This window comes from Rhinolophus sinicus, chromosome 14 (assembly GCF_057876585.1).
Source record: "Rhinolophus sinicus isolate RSI-liver-muscle chromosome 14, RSI-T2T, whole genome shotgun sequence".
Classification (NCBI taxonomy): Eukaryota; Metazoa; Chordata; class Mammalia; order Chiroptera; family Rhinolophidae; genus Rhinolophus; species Rhinolophus sinicus.
In genome coordinates, this window is record NC_142514.1 from 181,052,226 (window position 1) to 181,076,327 (window position 24,102).

Sequence of the window (24,102 nt, forward strand, 5' to 3'; positions counted from 1 at the left end):
TAAGTGCTGTCCCATAGCTTCACTTGGAGAAGAAACTGGAAGCTTGCCCCGGTCTCTCCTGGACTCTGCTCTATGCGCCTTTATCCTTTGCTGATTTTAAGTTGTACCCTTTCGCTGTAATAAACTGTAACCCTGAGTATAACAGCTTTGCTGTGTTCTTTGGCATGGACCGCAGGTGCCTCATCTCCACTGTCCCGGGGTCAGGAGGCTGTGAACTGCCTGGAAGCCTGGGTGTTGCTTTGCGGGGTAACCCTGAGCAGTCCTCCTGGGTCACTGGGCTTTAGTTTCCCGGTCTCTAAATGGGGCTTTGGAGCAGTTCTGTCCTCCCTGGGTGTGACAGAGCTCCCAGAGCAGCCACATATGGCAAAGCTGATAAGGAATATGCTGGCTTATGGGCAGAGGCAGTTTATCTCCCTTAGTTTCCCTACTTCCAATAGCAAGGTCTGCCCATTACAGCTCTACTCCCCTGAGCAAGGGACCCTGGGATGTTGGGGCCCACAGGTTTCAGTAGATCCTGTCACTCAGTGCTGTCCCTCTTGGGACCCTGTCAGGGCAGTGGCCCACATTCCACGGTACTTGGGCCCTCCCTGCCCCACCCTGCCCAGGCCTAAGACCAAGTCCTTGATCCAATACACAGAGGAAGGACCCTTAGCATCTGCTGGTTATGTGGCTTTATTTACAGACTCAGCACTTGCTGAGGATGGAAGGAAAGAACACTTGGGGCCAGGCTGGGCCTGGAGATAAGGGTAGCTGGGAGGCCATGCATGGTGGGACTGGGAGTTCACAGAAGAGAGCCTGTTGGCTGGGCCAGGCCTGTGTGGGGCAACCAGAGGCAGGCAGCATGCAGGAGGCCTGGACTGATCTGCATGGGGCAGATGTACCCAGGTGATGGCTGTGGACCAGGGAGGGAGGGACGGAGGACTTCTCTGGGGCAGGGGTTATAGGTGTGAGGCTGGACAGCAGGTTCCCCTGCCCCTCACTCCCAGGGAAATGACAGAGTGGGACAGACAGGACACCTGGCGCCTGGTCCTCCTGCTGCCTCTGGACTTGATGTGTGACTAGCCAAGCCGATCCCCTCTGGTGTCATTGACCTGCTGATGCTTGGACATTTGCCTTGGGGGTGACCCAAAAAAGGGATGCTCTGGGGACATTGGTAGGGAGGCTGGACAATCCTGGAGAGTGTGTCTAGGGCCCAGCAGAGAGGGCCGTGCGTGTGGATGGAGGGGATCCCCAGCCAGGGGCTGCTCCCTTTGAGCCAAGCTCTTTTCTCAGTGGTTTGTGTCAGTTCCCTGCTGTGTCCCCAGGGGTTGTCACCTCCCACCGCCAATCCAGACCAGCTACTGGACCAAGGATGACTGTAATAGTAAACCTTTCTCCTGGCCCGCCCAGTTGGCTCTGGACAGACTTCCTGCCTAAACGCAAACAAGGAATCCAAAGGCCGGATCCTCCTCCCAGGCCTTCTTCCTGGTGAAGAGCCCACTCCCACCGAGCAGGGAACAGCAAAACCAGTTCCCCGGGTTCTCATCCTGCCTGGGAACAGCAAAACTTGGAAAATTGGCAGGGTCTCTCTGGGCTGTCTAGGAAGGTGATCTCGGGGCTGGGTAGCCTGGCGGGGACTGAGCAGGGCGCTGGGTCTGCGGTCACAGCCCCTGCCCGCTTGCCTTCTACCCGGCTTTCCCAGGGACTGGGGTGGAGGGATGTGGCAAGGGGCCCATCAGCACTGGCGGGAGGGGGTGCGGTGCACGGAGCCAGGGCGCTTGGGGATTTTGCGCCAGCGTCGCTTGTCCCAGCGGCAGAGCAGCAGCAGGCGGAAGGTGTCCCGGAAGGCCTTGTTGCAGAGTGCGTAGCACATGGGGTTGACGGTGCTGTTGACGTAGCACAGCCAGTAGCCCAGCTCCCACAGGGTCTCGGGAACACAGTCCTTGCAGAAAGTGGACACCAGCACCATGATGTTGTATGGTGTCCAGGTGAGGATGAAGGCCAGCAGGATGGCGCTCAGTGTCCGAGCCGCCTTCTTCTCCTTGACCAGCGAGAAGGTCTTCCGCTTGGCCAGCTGTTCCTTCCCACGGGGCTTCTGACCCTTGCCCGCTCGCTCGCGCCCCTTCCTGGTTGGCCTCTTGACTGTATTCGGGGAGCTCCTGGGGGGCTGCTTGGTGGGGGCCTGTGCTTCCGGGTCCACCATGGGCATTTTGATCACCACCTCGGAACCAGGCTCTTCACCCTCCGATGACGTGAGGGACTCCATGGAGCCTTCATCCTCCTCCTCTTCCTCCTTCCAGCTGTAGGCCTGTAGCAGCCTGGGGGCCCGGCAGCAGCGACAGCAGCGCCCTGGAGGGGTGTCCGCTGAGCCCTCAGCCCCCGGCTGGGATCGCTCTGAGCTGCTGCTGCTGCCACCTCCCTTACCTGGCGTCTCAGAACCCTGCAGGGCCGCCAGCTCCCGGGCCCGGTTCTCCGTTTCCCGGTAGATGCGCCAGTAGAGTGTGCACATGACTGTGACAGGGAGGTAGAAGGCGGCCATGGCTGTGCCGAAGGTGATGATGGGCTGCGAGAGGAACTGAATGTAGCACTGCCCAGCCAGCACCGTCCGCTCCCCCACCAGGTACTGCCAGAACAGGATGGCTGGGGCCCAGAGGACGAAGGAAACCAGCCAGGCCAGGCCTATCATCAGGGCTGCCCGGCGGGGTGTGCGCTTAGCGCGGTAGCTCAGGGGCCGGGTCACGGAGAAGTAGCGGTCAAAGCTGATAAGCAGCAGATTCATGACGGAGGCGTTGCTGGCCACGTAGTCCAGGGCCAGCCAGAGGTCGCAGGCCAGCGTGCCCAGAGCCCAGTGGCCCATGAGCAGGTAGGTGGTGTAGAGGTTCATGGAGAAGGTGCCGATGATGAGGTCGGCGCAGGCCAGGCTGAGGAGGAAGTAGTTGTTGACTGTCTTGAGCTCTGTGTTGACCTTGAAGGAGATGAGTACCAGCAAGTTGCCGGTCACTGTGGCCAGTGACAGGAGGCCCGTGGTGATCCCAATGAAGGCCACTTGCCAGGGGCCTTTTCCTGGTGCCAGGACGGTGATGTTGGGGCTGACGGCGGGTGGGGCTGAGGTATTCATGGCGGCCAGGTGGGGCTCTGGGGGCAGCCCCTTCCTCTAGTCACACGACAGGGCTTCCTCAGCGGGAGGTCATCACCTGAAAAGAGAGGACATTGGCTTTGCTTGGGCTGCTGGATATCCCCTAGAGCCTGGAGTGGACGGTGCTAGGAACGCAGCCACTGCCCTCCCAGAGCTTCAGGCCAGACTGCGTCACCCTCCCCTACCGGCTGGTCCCTTCCTGTTCAGGTGTCCACACACGGTCATTTAGAATGCACATTCCCAGCCATGAATGGATTTGCCAGCAGCATGGAGGTGGGGTGGCTTTGGAATCCAGAGGTCTGAGTCTTCCTTCTGGCTTCACCGTTTAGACTCTGAGCTTCAACTTTCTCACTGAGAAATTGCTACTAATTCCTGTCTTGCTTAACTGATGAGGAAGGAGCCGGGAGATTCGCTTTGAAGACAGTACTGCCAAATTTTCAAAGCATTTCACTCAATTTTATTAAAGCTCTCATGTACTGAGTAGTTGCTACACACCAGACACTTCATTGAATTATCTAATTTAACTCTTGTACATCTCTAGGAGGAAGGTCTCTTATGATCCTCATTTCACTGAGGCAAGCCTAGCTCCGAGCAGCCACAAGGCCTGGCCACGGCGACACAGGTGGGGAGGCTGATCAGAACCCACTTCTGTCTCTCACTCTTTGAGCATGCGGAGTTCCAGTGGGATAATTCCATCAAATAAGGATAGATAGAAGGTAGGGGAGGGTTCCAGAGAAGCGAAGGGGAAAGAGATGGGAGAAAAGGGACGCTGTATGTGTGCATGGAGAGAGAGAGAGAGAGAGAGAGAAATGGTTTGGAGCTGGATGTGACCTTCTCTGAGGGCAGCAGGGAAACTTGCCCTGGGCCTGGATGCTCCCCTGGTGGCAGGAGATCTGGAGTAAAAGCAGGCAGCAGGGGCGAGGGACTCAGCTCCCAGATAAGCGGGGGTCTGGCCCCAGATGGGGTGTGGGAGGCCCCCTCCATCTCCCCACTCTGTTCCAGGACTCCAGCTGAGTGGGGGGCAGCTAGGGGAACAGGAAGATCCCCCAGATTTTTCTTGAAGCTGGAGTCAAGCCCAGGAATTAAATGTGGGTAAAAGGAAAAGCCAGGGCTCTTAGCAACTTCCTGGCCCGGCAGGTGGTACCCACAGTTCAGCCATGGCCTTGCTGCTGTGTTTTGGCTGGTCCCTTCCTGTGTTGGTCCTCAGATGTCCATCTGTCCATTGACAAGATTGGGGTCTCCTCCTGCAGGCCTGCAGCTGTATAGCTTCAGGGGATATAACATTGGAAAAATTCCAAGGGAGAGATTTAGGGCAAGGGCCCACCAACCCTTGGTGTTCCTGGGGACCTGGTCTGTGACAGCGAGACTAGAGTGCCATACCTGTGAGGGGGTTGCTGCGTGACAGATGGCCTTGGGGTGTGTGGCTGCGATGGTGTGTAACCCAGAGTGTGTGTGGCAGAGGCCATCTCCACGGCTCATGGTGAGCTGTCGGTATGTGAGAGTGATACTCAGTGTGGGGAGTTCAGAGTGTGACCCACGGACAAGAAAGACTGTGGCTGTCAGGGCACGTGTGGGACAGTCTGCATGTGACCGGGCACATGTAACATCCTGGTAGAAGGACCTGAACTCTGAAGCCAGACCGTGCATTTGACTCCAGGCTACACCATTTACTGGATGTGTGATCTCTGCTCATGACATAACTTCTATGTGCCTCGGTTTCTTCAACTGAAAAACAGGGATAATACTAGTCCCTAGCTAACAAATCAAGAAAATATTGTGAGGCTTAAATGAATCAATCGATGTAAAGTGCCTAGAACAGCCCCACCACACGGTAAGCACGGTTCCCATGGAGTCTTAGCATGTGTGCTAATGAGGGCTCCCTCCTGCCTAGTAGTGTAGGTTTGTTTGATTAAAGTTTCCTAATACGACAATAGCAATGAGTAGTAATACTGATCATTGCTATTATTTAGTTCTCCCTGAGTGCCACTTGCTGCTCAAAGTGCTTATGTGCCTTATGGTAGTTATCTTCACTGGAGCCTATGAACTAAGCCTTGCTCCATTTTACAGATGAAGAAACTGAGGCAGAGAAAAGCAAGATAATTTGCACAAGGTACACAAGTAAGGTAGGAACCAGGATTTGAGCCCAAGCAGTTTGTTCCACTGAAACTTTATTTATAAAAACTGGTGGTCGGCCTGGGGGGGGCGGGCAGGCATAGTTTGCCAATTTGAACTTTTAAAAGATTACATAAAAATGTTATGTATTTTGCTTACTGAGTTTTGTTGCACCCTCCTTCCTTAACCAAAATCAGGCACCGGGTGGGAGGCTGGGATCAGATGTACCTGCTGTGGCTAACCCCCCCATGAGGCTGCAGGTAGACACCACCCTTGATGGGTTGCCCTGCACGACACTTGTCTCTGATCAGAACTCAGAGCTGTTTAATGCCCGTTGCACAAATAGCACAACTGAGGTCCAGGGAAAAGGGGGAAGAAGGCATCGCGTAGCCCATGGTCTCCTGGCTTCTAGACGGGGTGCTGCTCCTCCCTGTCCCCCAACTCCCAGGTGCCTCTGAGCAGCTCTGTAGCCCCAAGTGGCAAGCTGGGCCAAGCCCTGAAAAGGCTTTGTTAGAAGAGGAGCTTGCTGGTCCGAGAGGCCACACTCTGCAGCTGCAGGGGCCTCCGTCCACAGAGCAGCCTTGAACGCTGGGCCAAGAACTCCACTCATTCACTGCTGTACCCGGGCCTTACGCCACAGCAGGGCTAGGACTAGGGTGAGGTGGGTGAGGCACTTGCCTTGGGTGCAAACTTGAAGGTGGTGCCCAAAATCTCCGTAATCAAGAAAATAATAGTTCAATGTAATACTTAAAAAATGGAAATTAATGCGAAACATCCATTATGGACAATTTTAAACGAAGACAGGACCCAACCCTGCACTTGCACAAACATCCCGTCCCCTATGCCTCGCCCTAACCCTGGCACTGGTTCCAGTGAAACTTTATTTACAAAAGCAGATGGCCCACCTGCCTGTGGGCTGTACTTTGCTATTTGATTTCTAAAAATATTACATTACGATAGTATTTATCTTGACTGGGGAGGTTTTTTTGTGTCCCCTTAAATTTCACTCTGAGGGAGTGCCTCCCTCACCTGACCTAGATACCTGCATTGTGGACCACACGCAGCCCTGAGTCTGAATGTCAAAGCCGTCCCTTCCTAGTTGTGTGACCATCAGCAATCATCTAACCATTCCTTCCCTGGCTGCCTGCATCCTGCAGCTGATGGGGACAACAGTATCCAAAGTGCCTGGCACTGGAACAACAGGTAAAGGCCTCTGTGATTATTCCTGATTCCTCATTCTGATCCAGCACCCAGCCCCTTTGGCCCTGCCCTTTTGGCCCTGCCCCTTCCTCTCCAGACCCCAGGCACAGACTTTCTCTGGTCCCCAGATTGCTTGTTTCTACAGTGGAGGAGTTGGATGGATCAGCCTGGCGTCTGTGGAGATTTTACAGAGTCCTGAAGCCAACATCTAAAGACGCTGAACAGAAAAGACCCAGGTCCCTGAGGCGAGGCTGCAGAGGCTGACAGCTTACTTAGGTTCTCTCAGCTGGGGCTGGAATGACATCTCCTCACGGTGAGAACATGGCAACCACTGCCCATACAAGCTCTGGTTGGAAGCTATCTCTGTTTTATAGGTTAAGACACTGAGGCTTGGGGGCTGAGTGACTCCCTGATGGTCTCACAGGGACTTTGCCTCTACCTGTGGGCTCCAGGGCCTGCTTTCTTTCTACCTGGCTGACCTATGAACTGTGAGGGCTAAGACCTCCTATCTGAGACAACTGGGGGAAGAAGGCTAGAGATTCTGGGGAGCTGGACCCCGATTCTTGCCACCCCCTGGGGCTTCTGAGCCCCTGAGATGCAGCTCAGAGCAGAGCTGTCAGTGACTCTGCCTTTTCTCCACAATCAGAAGCAGGTGTCCTCCCCAAATGTCTCTTGACAGGGATTTGCTAAGGCGAAGGTTCCTGGAGGCCTGCTCTTGTCTCTGCTATGTGACTGTAGGTCTCTGCTCTGGTTCCTGCTGTGTGACCTTGGACAAGTCTCCTTAACTCTTGACTGGGGGCAATTCTCTGCTTGTTCAAGGCTCCTGGGGGTCAGCACGATGATGGTTGTGAAAGAAGCAGCCTTCCTGTGATTGCGTCTTATTCCCCTGGGGGGGATGAGCCTTGAGCTGAGAGTTGGGGTGCCAGGGTTCAGGAGTGCTCCAGAATTTCTGCAAAGGAGGGGCTTAGGGTCAGCCATGTGGTTGAAAGTGGGGCTGGAAGCTGTATTTACATAGCACATTCTGTAAAACATCCATGGGGGGAAGAGTTGGTCAATGGGGATTGCAGGGGATGGGCGGAGGACTCCCCAAGGAAGTCCTTGGCGTTGCTTCTGCCTAGCTTTAAGCCCTGTCTCTGTTCTTGTTTCGCTGTATGCCCTTGGGCAAGTCACTGTTCTGACCTGGTAACCGTTCTGGACGATGAGTATTTTGTGTGTGAGGGTGTGTGCCTTGCTGAGTAAGAATAAGAATTAGGGGGAGAGTCTATAGCTTTGTGGGGATGGGTTGGGACTCATTCTCTGAGGGTGTCACGTTTGGGGTCCAACAAGGTGGCAAGGAAGCAGGGAAGTGCTTTTCTGCCCAGGACTGTGGCCTCTTTGTGAAGGTTGTTGGGAGCTTTTAATAATATTATTTATATTATTATAGCAACTGGTATTTACTGGCTGCTTCCGATATCTCTAAGCATTATATACATGATTTAATTGACCTGTTTAAACTTCTTTGCCAAGTAGGTTCTATTATCCTTAATTTGCAAAAGGGGCAACTGAGGCTTTGAGACCTTAAGGACCTTATAGCTAACTCATCAGCAATGCAACCAGGATTTGGACCAAGGCAATCTGCCTCTAAGGCTAACCTCTTGGACCCCTACTCTAAACTGCTATTGTGGGGATGTGGGACTCAACAGCTTTCTTGCCCTCCTTGACTAGCTTGGCCAAACCCTAGTTTGAATCGTCAATAGTGATTCTTCAGAATCTGGTCAGTGTGTGTGTGACAGTGTCTGTCGTTATCTGTGTGATGTGTGATGACAGTGTGGTGTGAAGGGGGCTGGTCCTGTCATAGCTCTCTGAGAGGCAGGGTATGAGCTGTGTCTGCCTCATTCACTGCTTTTTTTGAGCACATAGTAGTTGCTCAATAAATATTTGTAGAATAAATACATGAATGTGTACATGGGGTCATGCTGCTTGGGCTTCAGGCCCAGGGGCATGAAGATGAGCCTTCAGAGGTCAGGGCCAGCTCCAGAGCCTGGTTGTCTGTTCCCTCCAGTTCCTGTAACTCCTCACCTACCAAGCCCCTCTCCCCTGGATGAGGCCCTGCCTGGCTTGAGAGCACGGGAGAACAGCCTCGGGCATCCTCATCTGTGGACCAAGGAAACCCAGCCTCACCTGCCACTAGGAAACTGAGTGAGGTGTGACAGGATAGCCATGGGCGTGAGTTGGCGCCTGTCAGTGTTAAGGGAGGAAAAAGTCATCCTGGACTCAAAGAGTTAAGGGATGAGGTCAGAGCCTCTAGCATGGCAGGCCAGACTATTGACCGCCAGCGCCCTGGACCAATCCCCTGGGGCTGGGGATCTGGTTGATGAGAGGAGGGGGGAGGGGAGAGAGTCACTGTGGGAGGCTGGGAGAGATTGCTGGGGAGAGGGATTCCTGAACACAAGTGTCTTCAGAATCTTACCACTGGCCAAGGAGTGGAGAAGGGGAGGCAGAGAATGAGGAGGTGCTGGGGAAGAGATCCAGGAGGGAGGAATGAAACCATCTTGTGATTCTGGGCCGGGAAGCTGGCAGAACCTGGACTGAGGAGAACGGGTAATATTGGGGAGGAGGAGGTACGAGGTGCGGGCTGTGGGGCTGGGCACCTGGGACCTCACTTGGGCAGTGAGGAGGGTCTCTTGACTTGTCCCTTCTGCTGGGGCCATAACCCAGAAGCCAGCCTGTCAGAGGTGGCCCTCTTCCCCTTGGGTTCACTTTTCTCTGAAGGCTGCTCTTGACCCATCAAAAGTGCACAAGACTTCCACTTCTGATGCCTGGCCTTGGGAATGAGGGGGTAAACAAGTACACTGTATCACATAGTCAGGTTCCACAGTGACCACTAAGAGTGCCAACTAGCCCTGAGGAGGGCAGCAGCCATCAGTTAAATGCTCATAAAGGCACTGCTGAGCCGGAAGAGGAGCGTCAGCCCTAGAACCACTGCCAAATACGCTCACTGTTGATGGACCTTAACCAGTGGCCTGGCTTCAGCCAGAGCCTGGCAGTTAGCAGGCTGGGCCTAGACCTCACTTTGCCCGGTGGCATCAGAAGTGCTGGGCCCCTCATCCTCCTCTCCGCATGTCCCCTGCTCTTCACTCCTTGTGCTCCCTTCCCTGTTTCCTTTCTTCTCTCTCCCTCCCTCCCCCATCCTTCTAGGCATCACCATGGCATCAAGCAGAGCAGAAACCTAGTGCAATATTCACCCACCTCTCTCCGCCAGTCAGAGCCCAAGCTTCTGCCTCATAGAGCTTGCCGCTCCCCACCCGTCATCCTGTTCAGGCAAGTGGGAGTGTAGCGCTATGCCGAGGGCGAGGAGAATAGGGTCCAATCCCCCACTGAACCCCTAAGTATCTCTTCTGTGACCATGAGCATGTCCCTTCCCCCTTCTCAGCCTCAGTCTCTCCACCTGTACAACGGGGAGGTTCCTTTCTAGGTCTGACGTGACCTCTGCCTAACCCCTTCTTGACAGTCTGGAGTCCTCTTTGCACTTCAGGATTCAGCTCTGAGACCTCCAGGCCCCAGCTGGGAAGCCAAGAGTCACATCTTATGCAGCCCCATTTCGCCATCTCCTCCCCTGCCTTCTATATCGCAGTGGCGATCACCGCTTGCCTAGGCTGAGGTCAGGGGGCAGAGAACTAACTGTCATCTGACAGCTCAGTGAGCAGCTGATTATCCAGGGACAGGAGACTGTCCGGTTGCAGGAGACAGTATGACTCCTTCCGGCCAGTTGGGCAAGGCCTGGGCCAGTCTGGGTGGAGCTGCAGGTATGTTTTGTGGAAGAGGTGGACCCCTGTCCGCTGGCACTTATAACACCTGAGCAGCACTGTCTGAATGACCCAGTGACAGCTGACCACCCCTCCCCAGCTGCCAGCCCAGGAGCTGGCAACTCTGCAAGAATCAGAGCTCCTGGCCTCCAGCCCATCCCCACATTGTGGAGTCTGGGGGTACCTGGCATGGGTGCCCATTACTGTCCATGCATGACCTGGGCATAGGACTGGGACCTGCCCTGTGGGAGCGCAAGATACTATGGACATAGGGAGGGTCCCTGCACATATTAGCGCCACGTTCCCTGGCCGGCATGGCCATCCATGTGCCCATTTGTCCCCGGAGAGCCCTGGGGCTCTTGGCCTGGTCTCCTGCTGGCTTCTGGCCCGGCACCCACCTTGGCATCCAGCTTGTCCATCTGGCCAGCAGCCTGGTTCAGTTCATCTTGAGAGGCTGAAGGTGGATGGGGGTGGTGGGATTCAGGAGTCCCTGAGGGCGGAGAGGAAGGGGTTCTGGGACTGGCACCCCAATTGGGGGGTCAATCTCCCACAGGACGCTGATGGCAAGGGCTGCCCCTTGGACCCCCGCCCTTCCCACTCTATCCCTGGGGTTCTGGGGACTGTGCCTGCTACATGGCAGCCTGATCCCTTCTGGGCTCCAGGTCCAGTTTCCTAAGGGGGTCTCCATCTCCTCTGAACCCCAGAAAAACATAGGTGTATCCACTCAAAGCCAGGAGATGGGGCATGAACCCCATCCAATGCTGCAGAGCCCCTTTAGCCTCTAGACCCCTCCCCAGACCCCTCCCTTCTCTGAGGTCCATCCGCATTTCCTTCTAGTTCTGGTCCCTACCTTGCTCCCAGGACCCTGCTTCTTCAGCTCCCACCTCCCTGGAACCCCTCCCAAACCCTTCCAAATGTACTCACCATGGGGCTGGAGGGGTCTGTAGGGTCCTCAACCCCACTGCCTCCCTGGGGGCCAGCAGCGTCTCCAGGGACCCAAACACCTGGCTCCCAGGGGGAGCTGCACCCTGTGCTGGCAGCCGGAGAGGCACAGCCAGTGATTGGCATGTCCCACCCCCTGGCACGCCAGCCTGGGGGGGGGGGGTGGAGGGAGGAAGAGAAAGAGAGGGAGGGAGGAAAGGAAGGGAGGGGAGCTGGAGGGAAGCCTCAGGCAGCGTCTGGGGTTTGACTGGGTCCTGGAGCGTGACCCTCTACTCCACCAGGGTCCCCAATTCGAGCCACGAGAGGGAGGGGATAGGACATGAGGAAGACAAGCCCAGGAAGACTAAAAGTCCAAGAAGGCGGATACCGGGAGACAAACACCCACACCCACTGCACAGACTCAGCGGCACACACACCCTCACAAAGGCACACTCTGTTTCCTTGGACTCCTTCCCCCACCCAACCTTACAGCCCCCAACCCGCATGCACCGTGGCCCCCAACACACCCCCGTGGTATTCACATGCCTCTTTCCTCACACACGCCCTGCCCCCTGCACATGCCCACGCACCCACCCACCCACCCAGCCCCACACCCTGCTCTTCCTCCCGCTGTGAAGGAGCTAGATTCCTTCTGTTTAGAAATGACACATTGGGCCTCACGTGAGAGGCTCCAACTTGGCACAGACCCAGAGGGCTGGCGTACCACCCCCCCAGGCCCCCTCCCTTGGGGGCTGAGCGGACACGTCTGGATGCTGGGCTGCGTGCTCTTGCATCTGTCCATGCTGCATAGCCCGGTGTGAGGGTATACCGGTGTCTGGTTTGTGGAGACGAGGGTGGGGTGGGCTGTCGGGGGGGGGGGGGGCTGTGTGCCTGCTCCAGGTGCTGCTGAGTGCCTCGCACATGTGTGTCCCTGAGCACACATGTCACCATGCAGCCTGTGGAAATGCAGGTGTCACCCTGTTGGTCTGGAGCCAGGATGACTGTGTACACGTGTGTCTGTATTTGGTGTGTGTCTGTCTGAGTGTTGCCCAACTGTGGAACTTGTTAATTCTGACAGCGAGGCAGCCTCTATCTCCCTGCCTGCTCCACCCCCAGTTTCCACTTGGAAGACAGACAGACAGGCAGACAGATAGCTCTCCTCCCAGCTTGTCAAATTCTGTCTCCCCTGACTCCTACTCAAGGCTCACAGGTGTGTACCTGGGAAGTGATGAACCTGCCCTTCCACACCACCTTCCTTAGACCCGCCGCTTGGCAAGCACCCCTGCCCCTAGGTTGGTTTGGATTTCTGTGTTTCCTCAGAGATAGAACCCCTGGGGGCCATTTGCCATAGAGACCCGGGTGCTGCACTACCCTCACCTGGCCCTAGAAACCTCCTGGGGAGCTGACCACTGGGGAGAGAGGGGGAGGCTACTGCTGGGCTGCTATGTCCTTTGCCCCATGGGGCCACGCTGAAGGTAGGAAGGACCAGGATAATCTATTATCCCCATTATATGGATGAGAAAACCAAAGAGCAGAGAGGTGACTAATATGTGGTGGGCGAGTGTTTGGATTTAGGTCCCTTAGCTCTAAGCCCAAGGCTCTGGAGTCTGGTCAGGGGTGTGGACCTGCTCCACCACTTTCCCCTGCTCACTTCCTCAGCCCCTCTCAGTTTTGATGCCTGAGGGTAACCTGGGGCTCCCTCATGCTGGAGTTCAGTTGCCAGTGGTGCCAGGTGGAGCAGAAACTGGAGTTCCTAGGCTTGGCCAGCAGCCATCCAATGCCAGTGGTAGGCTGAGGAGGCAGGCACATGTGGGGGCATCTCTACTTCTCAAAGCCACCTAGTTCACCTCCCTTCTGAGGTCGAGGGGACACTGCAGCTTGGAGAGGAATCTGAGCACTCCCCTCCCACCCCAGGGTCAGCCCGCGGGTCAGGGGTGCGTTAGAACTTGACCAGTCCCTGCCCATGGGCTTGGACTCAGGCTGCCCCCTGCTGGGCTGTCCTGGTTTGCGGCTGAGGCTCTTGCGCGGTGGGGCTGCGTGCACTTGTGCGCGTACACGTGGCTGAGTGTGGGGGTGTTAGGCCTCCACGCTCAACATCCATTTCCGAGTCTGAATCAGGCTCTCTCCTTGCCCCCTCCCCCCAATCTCCTTGGTCTCCCTTTTCTCTTCTCCCACCGCCTCTGCACACGTCCCTTTAGAAATAAAAACACTTATTTTGTAGGCGGGAGAGGAGGGTGTCCAGCTTTCCCCTGCCTCTTCTAGAGTGTCCTCCCCAGTCCAAGCGGTTTCCTCTTTAAGTCCGTGCTGCCACGGAGGCAGGGTGTGACGCCGCTCCCTCACCCTCACCCCTGACTCTTCTCTGCCCAGGTCTTCGTGGCTAGGTCCCATGACCAGATGGGGAAACTGAGGCAGGAAGGGAGACGGGAGATAAGGCCGGGAGAAGCTCTCCCACCCGGCTCTCTCACCGCCCCCGCACCCGCGCCCGATTTAGCCACAGGGAGGCTGGGAACATTGTCTTTATTTTAAGCCGCCGAGTGCGGCACGAACGCTGCTGCTCGCGACAAAGGGCTTTGCGAAGCAGCCGCAGGCAGCGCACGTGGGGGCCCGCCTCCCCTCCCCCCCTCGCGCGACCCGCAGCCACTCTGGAGCGGCGGGGCCTGACCTCAGCCAGTTCTGTCTTCTCTCTGGCCGGCTGGTGCAGGACACCTGGGTCTTCGCTTCTGTAGGTTGCTACTTTTGATCGCTTGGCCGAGGATTCACTCCTCCAGGCCACCGAGGGAGCGCGGGATCGTCCCCGCGCAGCTGGGCCCCTCTTTCAGCCTCTCCACCGTGGAGGAGGGGAGAAGCTGCCCTGGGTGCGAATCCAGTTCTGTCTCTTCCCAGTTGAACCGCATGTTAGTGCCCTTCTCTAAGTCTCCAGGTCAGTTTCTTCATCAATGTCGTGGGAGTTAGAAACACCTCTCTGACAGCGCTGTTTGTCGATTAGTTGCAGGTTAAACGTGGCACTGGCGTTTGCTACAAGTGAAAGCAGTTATTCTTGTTATTTATTATTTATAACTTGCACTGAGCACTTCTCATGTGCCAGGCGCTGCTAAGGGTTCTGCATTCACGAACTGGTTTGTTTTTCACAACTCTCTCAGGGATGTTCTTATTATTCCCATTGTACAGATGAGTACATTTTACAGGCGGTGCGCATCCCAGGGGATTCCCGCAAGGTGCGGTCCATGTGCCTGGCGTTATTCTGGGGCTGGGGCTGGGGTCGGGGTGGGAGTATGCAAGGGGCAGTTCCAGGACGGCAGAGACCCGTGGGACAGCATTTTGAAAGGCGGGGATCCTGTCGGAATGTCGCGAGGGGATGCGGGAAGGAAGTGAGCGCCCTCCACGGTATTTAAACGCTTGCCCTCGGCTTGAACCCAACTCAGATCAAACCCAGAGAATCTTGCCACTTCTCGGAGATGTTTCCTCAGACCTGGGAGGAGGCCGAAATGGGCGGTCTTCCTCGCCCCCACCAGATCTTTGAAGCAGTGCTGGTAGGTCCTTAGTTCCTCGGGAAGGGCGTGGGTTGGTGTTCTCATCCGCCGTCGAGGTGACTTCGTCCATCGGGAGCCCGGGAGGAGGGCAGTGGTCAGGGGCAGCTGATCGTCCCGAGGGCATTCCTCCTTCCCTCACCACCGTTGTTTTAGACCCTTAGCCTCGTCCCCCACCCTACCCTCCACCCCAAGGCGAGGACCTAGGGGAGACTAATTCCCAGATTTAAAACGACGGTAAAATCCAGGTTTGGGGCTGCGGACACAGTAGGCCTAGTAAGGGCCCCGGAGTCCCCACCGCCGGAGGGCCAGGGCTCAAGTGGCCACAACAAAGCATCATCTTGGGACAGGAAATCGGGTTTTCTGGGTCTGATTCCGAAATCAAGGCCACGTAGAAACAATACCCCTCCACGTACAGGGCGTTTCGCCTCCTCACTGAGCTCTGCTGGGAGCCTGGGGACAGGGGGAGGGCCCGAAGCAGTTCCGCTCCCCTGCCCCAAAGCCTCCAGGTCAGCTCCGGAAGAAATGGGGGTTGGGGTGGCCCTGAGCGGAGCGCTTCCCAATCCTTACAGCAAGCGGGTCGAGTGACGCAGCGGAGTTTAGGGCACCTGGGGTGGGGCGGGGGTGGTGAATGCTGGGAACCGAGGCAACGCATCCTGGACAAGTCTGATTCTCGGTGAGACCGGCCGCAGCGTGGAGCTGCGTTCCCACTGGGCGTTCCGGAGGGTTCTCTGTCCCGCCTATGAGGACAGGACCTCGGAAGCCTGTTTGCTGCCGCCGAGGAGTTGGACGCATCGTGGACGTGCGGCCTCGACGAGGAAAGGGGCGCTTTCCCTCGCGCTCTGGAGGCGGGTGCTTCCCATTCAGAAGTCTATGGCCAAAAACAGCCGGAAAAATCTAATTAACGGCGTTGACTTGGCTTCGCTCAGTCAGTGGACACGGAGCCCCCAGTTTTCCGCCACGTGTTGTAGTAGCTGGCGCTCGGGCCTAGGCCCGACGTGACACTGCAGGAGAGAAGTCGGGGCGTTGTGTGGGGTGGGGTGGGTGAGCTTCGGGCCGGAACTTCGGATCGGACCCGGGACCTGAGGTTAGGATTCCTAAGGCTTCTCCCCAGCTCTCCACCTCCACAGCGGAGTCTGCGCGCCCAGGGAGCGACTCGGTTAGGCAAGACCAATTTCGGGGTCCCCTGTCCCCGACTCTGTTCAGTTTGCTTCTTTTCCTCGTAGTATCCCTCCCCCGACTCCCGTGGGCGTGTACGCCTTGTCCTCGAGTCACCACCGAGGCGGAGATCGAAGCTGCAAGCTCTCTATGGCGAGGAGTGGGAACCAGCCGGGCGAGTGGAACCACCTAAGCCCATTCCCCCTCCCACCCACCTCTCGGCGAGACCCTGGCCCCTGCCAGGCTCTGCAAGTCCGTGGGTGGGCAGGGTCCGTCCCTCACCCTTCCGGACTGCGGCGTCGCGCACCCGCAGCTTCTACTCGGGGTGGTCCCGGGCTGCCTGCGTCTGCTGCAGCTGTACCCACAGCTCTGCGCACCGCCCGCCGCGCCCCCTAGTGGCCTGCCCAGCTCGGTGCCCAGATGGGCGCGGCGAGAGGCTGGGTTCCTGGGGTGGGGTGTGCCTGGTACGAAGCGCCCATTTTCCTTCGCGGAGAGAATAATAATAATGGTACAAATTTCTCCTTCGTGCCTTGAGTGGAGTCCTTTTGTTGGCGGAGTGGGTAAGGGATGGTGCAGATCTAACTCTCAGAAGGAATAGGCGCTGGTTGCCCTTCACGGAGTGCTTACTCCTGGCTACCGCATTCACAAGCGCTTTACGTGCACGTTCTCTTTTAATATTCATAACAGCTCCATGATCAGGTGTAATTCTAATATCAATTTTATAGCTAGAAAACTGAGGCCCAGAGAGGTTAGGGTCAGCCCTCTTGACTCCTTTACAGTTTGTAGGTTTTGCCCCCAGCTTGGAACCTAACTAGCTGATAACCCTCTTGGCCCCTTTATGAGACGGAGGGGTATCCTGGGAATTTGCTAGGCCAGTGTCTGTCCCAGCCCTTCATTCGGCTGTCCCATTTATTTAACAAACACATACCCCCAAGTATGTGTCGACACTGCTCTCAGTGTTTTACATATTTTAACGAATTTGATTTTCGTAATAACCCCACGAAATAGGGAGATTTACTACCCCCACTTTATAGATAAGGAAACTGAGGCCCTGAGAGGTTCAGCAATCTGTCCAAGGTCGCATAGCTAGTAGGTGCCAGAGTTAGGCCAGTTGACTCCTGATCACTGCTTTGCCCCTATCCTGAAGGTCCTCCCAAGGTCAACATGAATGTATCCACATCGTCTCCCCCGCCTCCCCCAGATCCCTGGACTGTGGGGGTAATCAGCCTTTCTGCCAGGGTCTGAGGCTCTCCTCCCCTGTCCCCTTTGCAACTCCTGCGCTCCCAGCCCCTGCGCTGAAGGAGGCCTGACCAGGGCAGGGAGTGATGAATTTGAGGGGACCTTGGAGGCTGCCTGTTTACTCCGCCCGCGGGCACTCGCTAGATTAACAGTGCACAATCGAGTTAGGGCCCGAGCTCCGCGGCTGAGGCCGGGTAGTGGGAGGGGCCTGCCGGCTAGAACTGCCTCTTCCTGGAGGCATCAGGGTTTTGTCAGAAGCTGGAGCCCCCTTGAGGAGTAGGAGAAGGGTCTGTGCCCTGCCGCCGGTGATAGGGAGCATGTGACCCCTGGGGAAGTGGACAACCTCCCCTGCCCTTCCCCTTTCCACAGAGAAAGGGCGGCTCAGCAAGCTAGGGGTTGGGAGCATGTTGGAGGGAGGAAACCCTTTACTGAAGGGCAGCCTCCCAACAGAAAAACGAGCCAATGCTGGGAGGGAGGTAGGAAGCCAGGCTAGGTTTGGGTTTTGGACAGTGGGAAGCAGCCCTACTTGGGCCTTAAGCTGCCTCACTTTTGGGGTGAGTAGCTATCTCTATCTTTTTTCCCCAGGCTTGTGGACTTCTCCCTTGAGCACACACCTGGCCCACTCTAGCTTTCCTGCCACCAACCGCCAGTGAGGTAACTCTGCAAACCACCTGGGGTGGGAGAAGACGGGGATTAAAGCCTAGCCCCAGCTCAAGGCTCCTTCTGAAGCTCCCTTGCTCCCGTGCCCTACATACAATTAGGGATAGGCTTCCAGAGTTTTCAACTAATAGTCACTGTTTAACAACCACACAGTGCAGCCTACCATATGTCCTACTTCCTCCAGATTGATAATGCAGCCCCATCCTAAGGGAACAGTCTGGAGTCTATTATGCCCAGCACTGTCCTCAACACTGGGAAGAAGAAACGAGAGCCCAGAAGCCATAGGGTTGATGAGCTAGTTAAGGAGACGAGATAATCTTGGGAAAGATACCAGGGCAGACCAGAGCCCATGAACTTCGGAAACAGGGAAAAAGGTGAAGAAAGGTGGAGGGATGGTCAGTGAGAACTGGCCCCAGTGGGGAGGGTGTAGGCCTGGCTGGGGAGGATGACTTAGTTCTGTAGGTTATGTAGTATGTCAGGGCTCCAGACTGTTGGAGTCACGCTGGAGGCACAGTCTAGAACCTTGTGGGAGAGAAGGAGCCATGGCCTTGCGCTCAGCCTCAGTTTACCCATCTATAAATGGGGTAGGAGCAGAGGTGAAGATGGACTAGATGGTCCCAAAGGACTCTCCCAGCTCTGACATTCTTTGAAGATGGGCTGGTAGAATCAGGGACAGGGCCAAGGCTAAGGGGCCGGGTGGGGCAGGGAAGAAGGGTGGGTCTAGAAACAGAGACCAGGACCAATGGGATTCTGTGCATTGGGTCTGCGGGGGCATGTGTGCCCTGGTCCCTGCAGAGCCAGGTGCTGGTCATGCCAGGCCTCTCGCCTCCCCCTTGGGGTTGGGGCAATGTGTGCCTGTCTCTGGAGGTGGTGGTGGCAGAGCAGGATGTATAAGGTTTTTCACTAACTCTAAGAAAGCCTTGAGGGGAGCAGAGAAAAAATGGCAAGGAAGGTGGGAACACTGTATGTGTGTGTGTGTGTGTGTGTGTGTGTGTGTGTGTACACATGCATGAATTCTGTCAACTCTATCTGTGTTCAAGTGTAGGCTCCATTATTTCTTAACTGTGTCTCATAACCTTCCTCAGCCTGAGGATAATAATACTTACCTTATAGTTTATTGAGGGTTTTGATATGCATAATGACGTTATAGTATCATACAGAATAGTTTTCCTGCCCTAAAATTCCCTTGTTGTCCCTCTATACGTCCGTCTTCATTTCCTCTGAACCTCTGGCAACCACTGATCTTTTTCTTGTCTCCACATATTTCAAATTTTTTGATGCTACTGTAAATGATATTGTCTTTTAAATTTTGATTTCCAGTTGTTTATTGCTAGTATACAGAAATGCAATTCTTGTAAAATCTTGATCTTATAACTCGCAACCTTGCTAAGCTCATGTTTTAGTTGTAGTTGCATTTATAGGTTGTACTGCATTTTCTGCATAGGTGATCGCTGCATGATTTTTTTTTCTTTCCCCTTCTTCCGCCCCCGCCCCTGACTCTGGTTCAAGCTGTTGTTTCTCAGTCTGGTTGTATAGGACACAGCTGGCCCATGCTGGTATTATGAGCCTTGTGCTCCCTGCTGCTGAGGCAGGCAGTCCCCGGCCCTCGGTCGGCCGCTCACAGTGGCTCACGGCAGCTTTTGTGGGCTGCCGGCCGCTCCTGGCAGCACATGGTAGCCGATGGCAGCACACAGCAGCCTGTGGCAGCACACAGCAGCCCATGCCGACCTCCGGCTGCTCACTGCAGCCCAGCTCCAGGAAGAGAGTCTTTGTTCACAATCTTAGCTGTAGAGGGCGCAGCTCGCTGGCTCATGTGAGAATACAACCGGTGACCTTAGGTTTAGGAGCACATCACTCCAACCTCCTGCGTCACTGGGGGTTGGTCCTCTGCATGGTTTTTTGAACCAAGGGTTGGCTGATGTGGATTGGCTACTGTGTGTGGGCCAGAGAGGAACGGTGGGAGAAGTTGTGCAAAATGACTTTTAATGAGTGACTGGCTAGGAGTGGGGGGCCTAGGGGAAGAGTTTCTGAAACCACAGGTCCAGTAGAGGTGCCTCCTGAGCTCCCCTGGCTGCTGTTTCTCCATTCCTGCTCTAGTGTGGACGTCCAGGAAGATGCAGGGGCTTCTTCCTCCACTCTCTGCCTCCTTTCTGTCCTCAGGAGGCCTGGAGCAGGACCATCTGCTGCTCCTGCTGCTTCTGCTCCAATTTCTCTTTCCACCTATGGAGAAGGAGAAGCAGGGCTTGGGAGTAGAGTTGGGGATACTTTTTAGGCGTCTGTGCTCAGCTGTCCCACTTTATGTCCTAACTTCCCACTGTTTTCAAGAGCTGAGAGTCCCAGGAAGGATTCCAGGGGACTCAGTCTATCTGTGAGAACAGGAGCCAGGAGGCCCAGGAGACGAGAGGCCTGGATTCAGGCCTTGGCTCCACCAGAGTCTGGTTGAATGACCCTATGTAAATCCCTGCTGTCCCCTGGGTCTGGCCTTTTTTGGTCAAGCCGGGCTGGATCAAGTTGCTGTGAGCTCCTTGTAGCTCTGTGGGTGAGGTGGGTCAGGGAGGGTGCAGCCACCTTCTCTCCAGGTCCTGAATTGTCTTGGGCTGGCCCAGGGTCTCTGGTAGGAAGATGGTGACGGTGCAGGCAGTCACAGAGACCACTCTGTAGATGAAGAGAGGCAGGGCGGGGTAGATCTCGGTGGCCATGCCCACCAGTGGGCTCAGGATGTTGCCTGCGTTGGCCAAGGTTGATGTCATGCTCTGACCCCTCTGCCTGTGGGCAGGAGGAGAACCCTGGAGAGCCCAGTGGGGCTTGTGGAGCCCTAACTCTGCCTGCCACCGGTGCTTCCTCTTTTCACATTCCCTGCAGTGCCAAATGCTTGTGTTTACCTTAACTAAAAGAAAAGTGGGAAGCGAATAGTTTTGGAACCAGGAATCCTGGGTTCCAGTCCCAATTTGAACCTGCTATGTGACTGTGAACAAGTCCCCAAACACCCTCTCCCCTGAGCTCCAGAGTATACATAAATATATCCAGCTTCCCACTTGACCTCTTCATTTGGATGTTTAAAAGGTCAAATTTTATGTAGTTGAGGAACCCTTCACTTCTCCCTCCAAGATTGCTCCTCGCCTAGATTTCCCCATCCCGGTACAGGGCACTTGGAACCACTAGTTGCTCAAGCTCAAGTATCTAATTACCCTGAATGCTTTCTGTTCCCTTATTTCCCCACATCCAAAGTAGGAATTTGGATGGCTCTTCCTCCGAAACTGCACTCAGACTTAATCCCCTTCTCTCCATCTCTGTAACCACTGCCCACCAGTTCACTCCAAGCTATTTTCATTTCTTGCTGTTGCCGTACTGCGGCACTAACACTACTCTTTCAGTAGCCTCCTGACTGGTCTTCCCACGTTGCCTTCGCCCTCTCTCCCCAGCCTTATTCTGTATGAGGAAGCCGAAGTGATCTTTTAAAACCACAACTCAGGTCATTTCACACTCTGCTTAGAATCATCCAGTGATGTCTCATTGTACTAGAATAAAATCTGACCTCCTTATAAATCCCTACATGATTGGTCCCTGCCTACCTCAGCTCCTATCTTGTGCTGTGGGAGACAGAGCCAGGAGTGCAGTTTATAGGCTCTCGGCCTCACGTGGAAAGGTGCTGGCTCAGGTAGTAAATGGCCATCAACTGTGATTGGATGGCCATCAGCTATGGCTAGTTGGCCGTCAGCTGTAACCAGTGAGCCATTGGCTACTAACATAACTGCTGTGGCTATGCTAGCAGCGAATGGGGTCTGGAAAGAAGATGGGGGCTGAGCTAGCGAGTATGGATTGCAGCGAGGCGCGGAGTATAGTGGTATGACTCCCCTATCTATGGATCCGTGGGTTTTCCTTTTTGGCCTCACCGTACCCTGCGTTCTCTTGTGGGAGTGGACCAGAGACTCCTCCTGACACCCCGCATGACGTGTGCCCTGTCCCCTTGTTTTCTCATTAAGGCCTTCAGACTCACTGTTTACCTTTGATCTTTATGAAGGAGCCGTGCCTGATGACTCCGATCATCTTATCTGAAGTAGGAGCTACTCACTGTCTCTTTTGCTCCTTTTGTTTTTTACCCCAGGTGCAGAGGGTTGAGTAAATTATGGTCCTCCGTTCATGACCCTCTCTTATTTGTCTTTGCAATGTCCCCTTGTCCCCCCCTTAATTGTTTATTCCTCTTTATCACCATTACCCACTCCTAATCCCCTCCCCGCCAAAGTCAATCTATTGTGTTTAATCTGTACTCTTTTATTTGTATATGTTCTTGTAAAATCTGTATGGTTTTGTGTGCAAATATATATATATGTATTTCCCTTCTTCCGCCTCCCCCCCCCCACTCCGGTTCAAGCCCTTGTTTCTCAGTCTAGTTGTGTGGGACACAGCTCCCTGGCCCATGCTGGTGTTATGAGCCTTGCGCTCCCCCCGGCTGAGGCGGTTGGTTGCTGGTTGTCGGCCGCTCACTATGGCTGCTGGCCACTCATGTTGGCCACCGCCCGCTCCTGGCAGCCCACGGTAGCCCACGGCAGCTGTGTGCAAATATTTTAGTTTACCTAAATGTATAAATAATAGACCTCAATCTATTTCTCATTTCCTCCAGCACTCTGTTTTAAAGATATTTTCATGCTGATGTGTGTGTACCTGTTGCTGCATAGTACTCCCCAGTGTGCATCTCCCCATGTTTACCTAAATGTCTAGATTCCTGCCACATGTGACCTCAAGCAACACTGCAGTGACGTCCTTGTATATGGATCCTTAGGGTTTTTTGTGTGAAAAGTTCTCTGAGATACAGGCCCACGAAGAAAATGGCTGTGTCACTCTGTGTGTGTGTGTGTGTGTGTGTCCGTACGTGTGTATGCGTGCCCACACATGCATCCTGCCAGTTGCTCTCCAGAATGATGGCACCAACTTTCACTCCCACCCGCGGCCCATGTGGCCCATGTGTGTGGATGTAGGGGTCCTGTATTCTTCAGTGGCCACCAACACCTGGCATTATCCAGCTTCTTAATGTTGCCAGTTTAATGTGTGCAAAGTGATGATCTCATTCTTCATGCATTAACCTTTTGGGTTTCATTGTCTTTAAAATGCCCATTCACTTTTTTTTTTTTTTTTTTTTTTTTGCCTGTTTCTCCTAGGGTTCCTTCCTTTCCTGTGGATTTGTAGGAGCTTCATGTATATTCTTAATATTAGAACTTTGTCAGTGTTAAATGTTGCAAATATCTCCCCAATCTGTCATTTGTCTTTTAAATTTGTCCATCATGTCCTTCAATAAGCAGAAAGTCCTTTTTGATGTAATCAACTGGATATCGTTGCCATCTATCTCTACTTCCACCTCCACCTCCATCATCTCCATCATCTCCATCATCTCTATCACCTCCATCATCTCCATCATCTCCATCACCTCCATCTCCTCTATCTCCATCTCCATCTGACTCCAAGCCCTCTCTTAAATTCTATTTGTCTCTTGCACCAAAAAGCCGTGGACATACTATTGCTTCCTTATATGTCTTAACAGATGGTAGAGTGAGCCTCTCCTCTTTGCTTTTCTGTTGCAAAATTGACTTAGTAATTGTGGTCTTTATTCTTCCCTATAAATTTTAGAGTAAGTTTTTGGAGTTCTTAAAACATAATCTATATGAAATTCTGATTAGAACCCACTGAATTTCTATAAATTTCTATTAATTAAGTTGGGGAAGGTGAACATCTTTATAATATGTCATTCTAAACAAGAGTGTGGAATGTCTCTCCATTTACAAAGGTAATCTTCATGATCAAAATTTTTCTCCGTGGAAGTCTTGGGTGTCCTGCGTTAAATCCCTACTAGGATTTAGCTTTTGGTGTTATTTTCAATGGTATCTTAATTTTCAAAGATTTTCCAGGATATTTTCTAGGTTATTTATCTATATTATCACTTAGAGCTTATAACTTCTAGATTATTGCTGCTGATATTTTGGTAATTTGATTTTTGTATCCAGAATCCTTGATGAACTCTTTTATTAGTTTTGTTTATGGATTTTGTTGGTTTATCTAGGTACATGATCATACTCTCTCCAAATAATGACATTTTAAGCACTTTTCTTTTAAAGTTCTTATTTCTTTTTCTTTCCCTGTAGACCGCTATTGGCCAGGACCCTCAGTACTGTGTGAAACAGTTCTGAGGTCAAAGAGAATGCACGTAACTTTCCCCATTTGGTACAGTGTTTGCTTTGATGCTCAGGTGCTCTGCTTACCTCTTTGGGCTCCTCATTTCTCTTGGACAGTTGGCCTAGTTTTCCCTCACTCTCATTCCAGCTCTTTGGTGTTTTTAAGGATATTTAAAAATACTTACTACTTTTGGGGGTTATGTTCAGTGTTATTGTTATTT

The 24,102-nt window shown here is 54.0% G+C and overlaps 1 protein-coding gene and 1 long non-coding RNA gene across 3 annotated transcripts; one reads left to right on the forward strand and one right to left on the reverse strand.

Annotated features, from left to right (window-relative positions):
• Window positions 1-656: 656 nt before the first annotated feature.
• CHRM1 (cholinergic receptor muscarinic 1) lies at window positions 657-11,612 on the reverse strand. 2 transcript variants are annotated; one of them, XM_019713951.3, is made up of 3 exons: window positions 11,137-11,612; window positions 10,611-10,702; window positions 657-3,173 (listed from the first exon to the last, which is right to left on the reverse strand). In XM_019713951.3, the coding sequence occupies exon 3, from the start codon at window positions 3,095-3,097 to the stop codon at window positions 1,715-1,717; it is 1,383 nt and encodes a 460-aa protein (XP_019569510.1). In that variant the 5' UTR covers window positions 3,098-3,173; window positions 10,611-10,702; window positions 11,137-11,612; the 3' UTR covers window positions 657-1,714. The 2 variants fall into 2 exon arrangements, with proteins under 2 accessions (XP_019569510.1, XP_019569511.1); XM_019713952.3 differs by lacking the exon at window positions 10,611-10,702.
• Window positions 11,613-13,914: 2,302 nt separating this feature from the next.
• Window positions 13,915-16,305, forward strand: LOC141572277 (uncharacterized). Its single transcript, XR_016018394.1, has 3 exons — window positions 13,915-14,053; window positions 14,556-14,663; window positions 15,887-16,305. It is a non-coding gene; the product is annotated as an uncharacterized LOC141572277 (long non-coding RNA).
• Window positions 16,306-24,102: the final 7,797 nt, after the last annotated feature.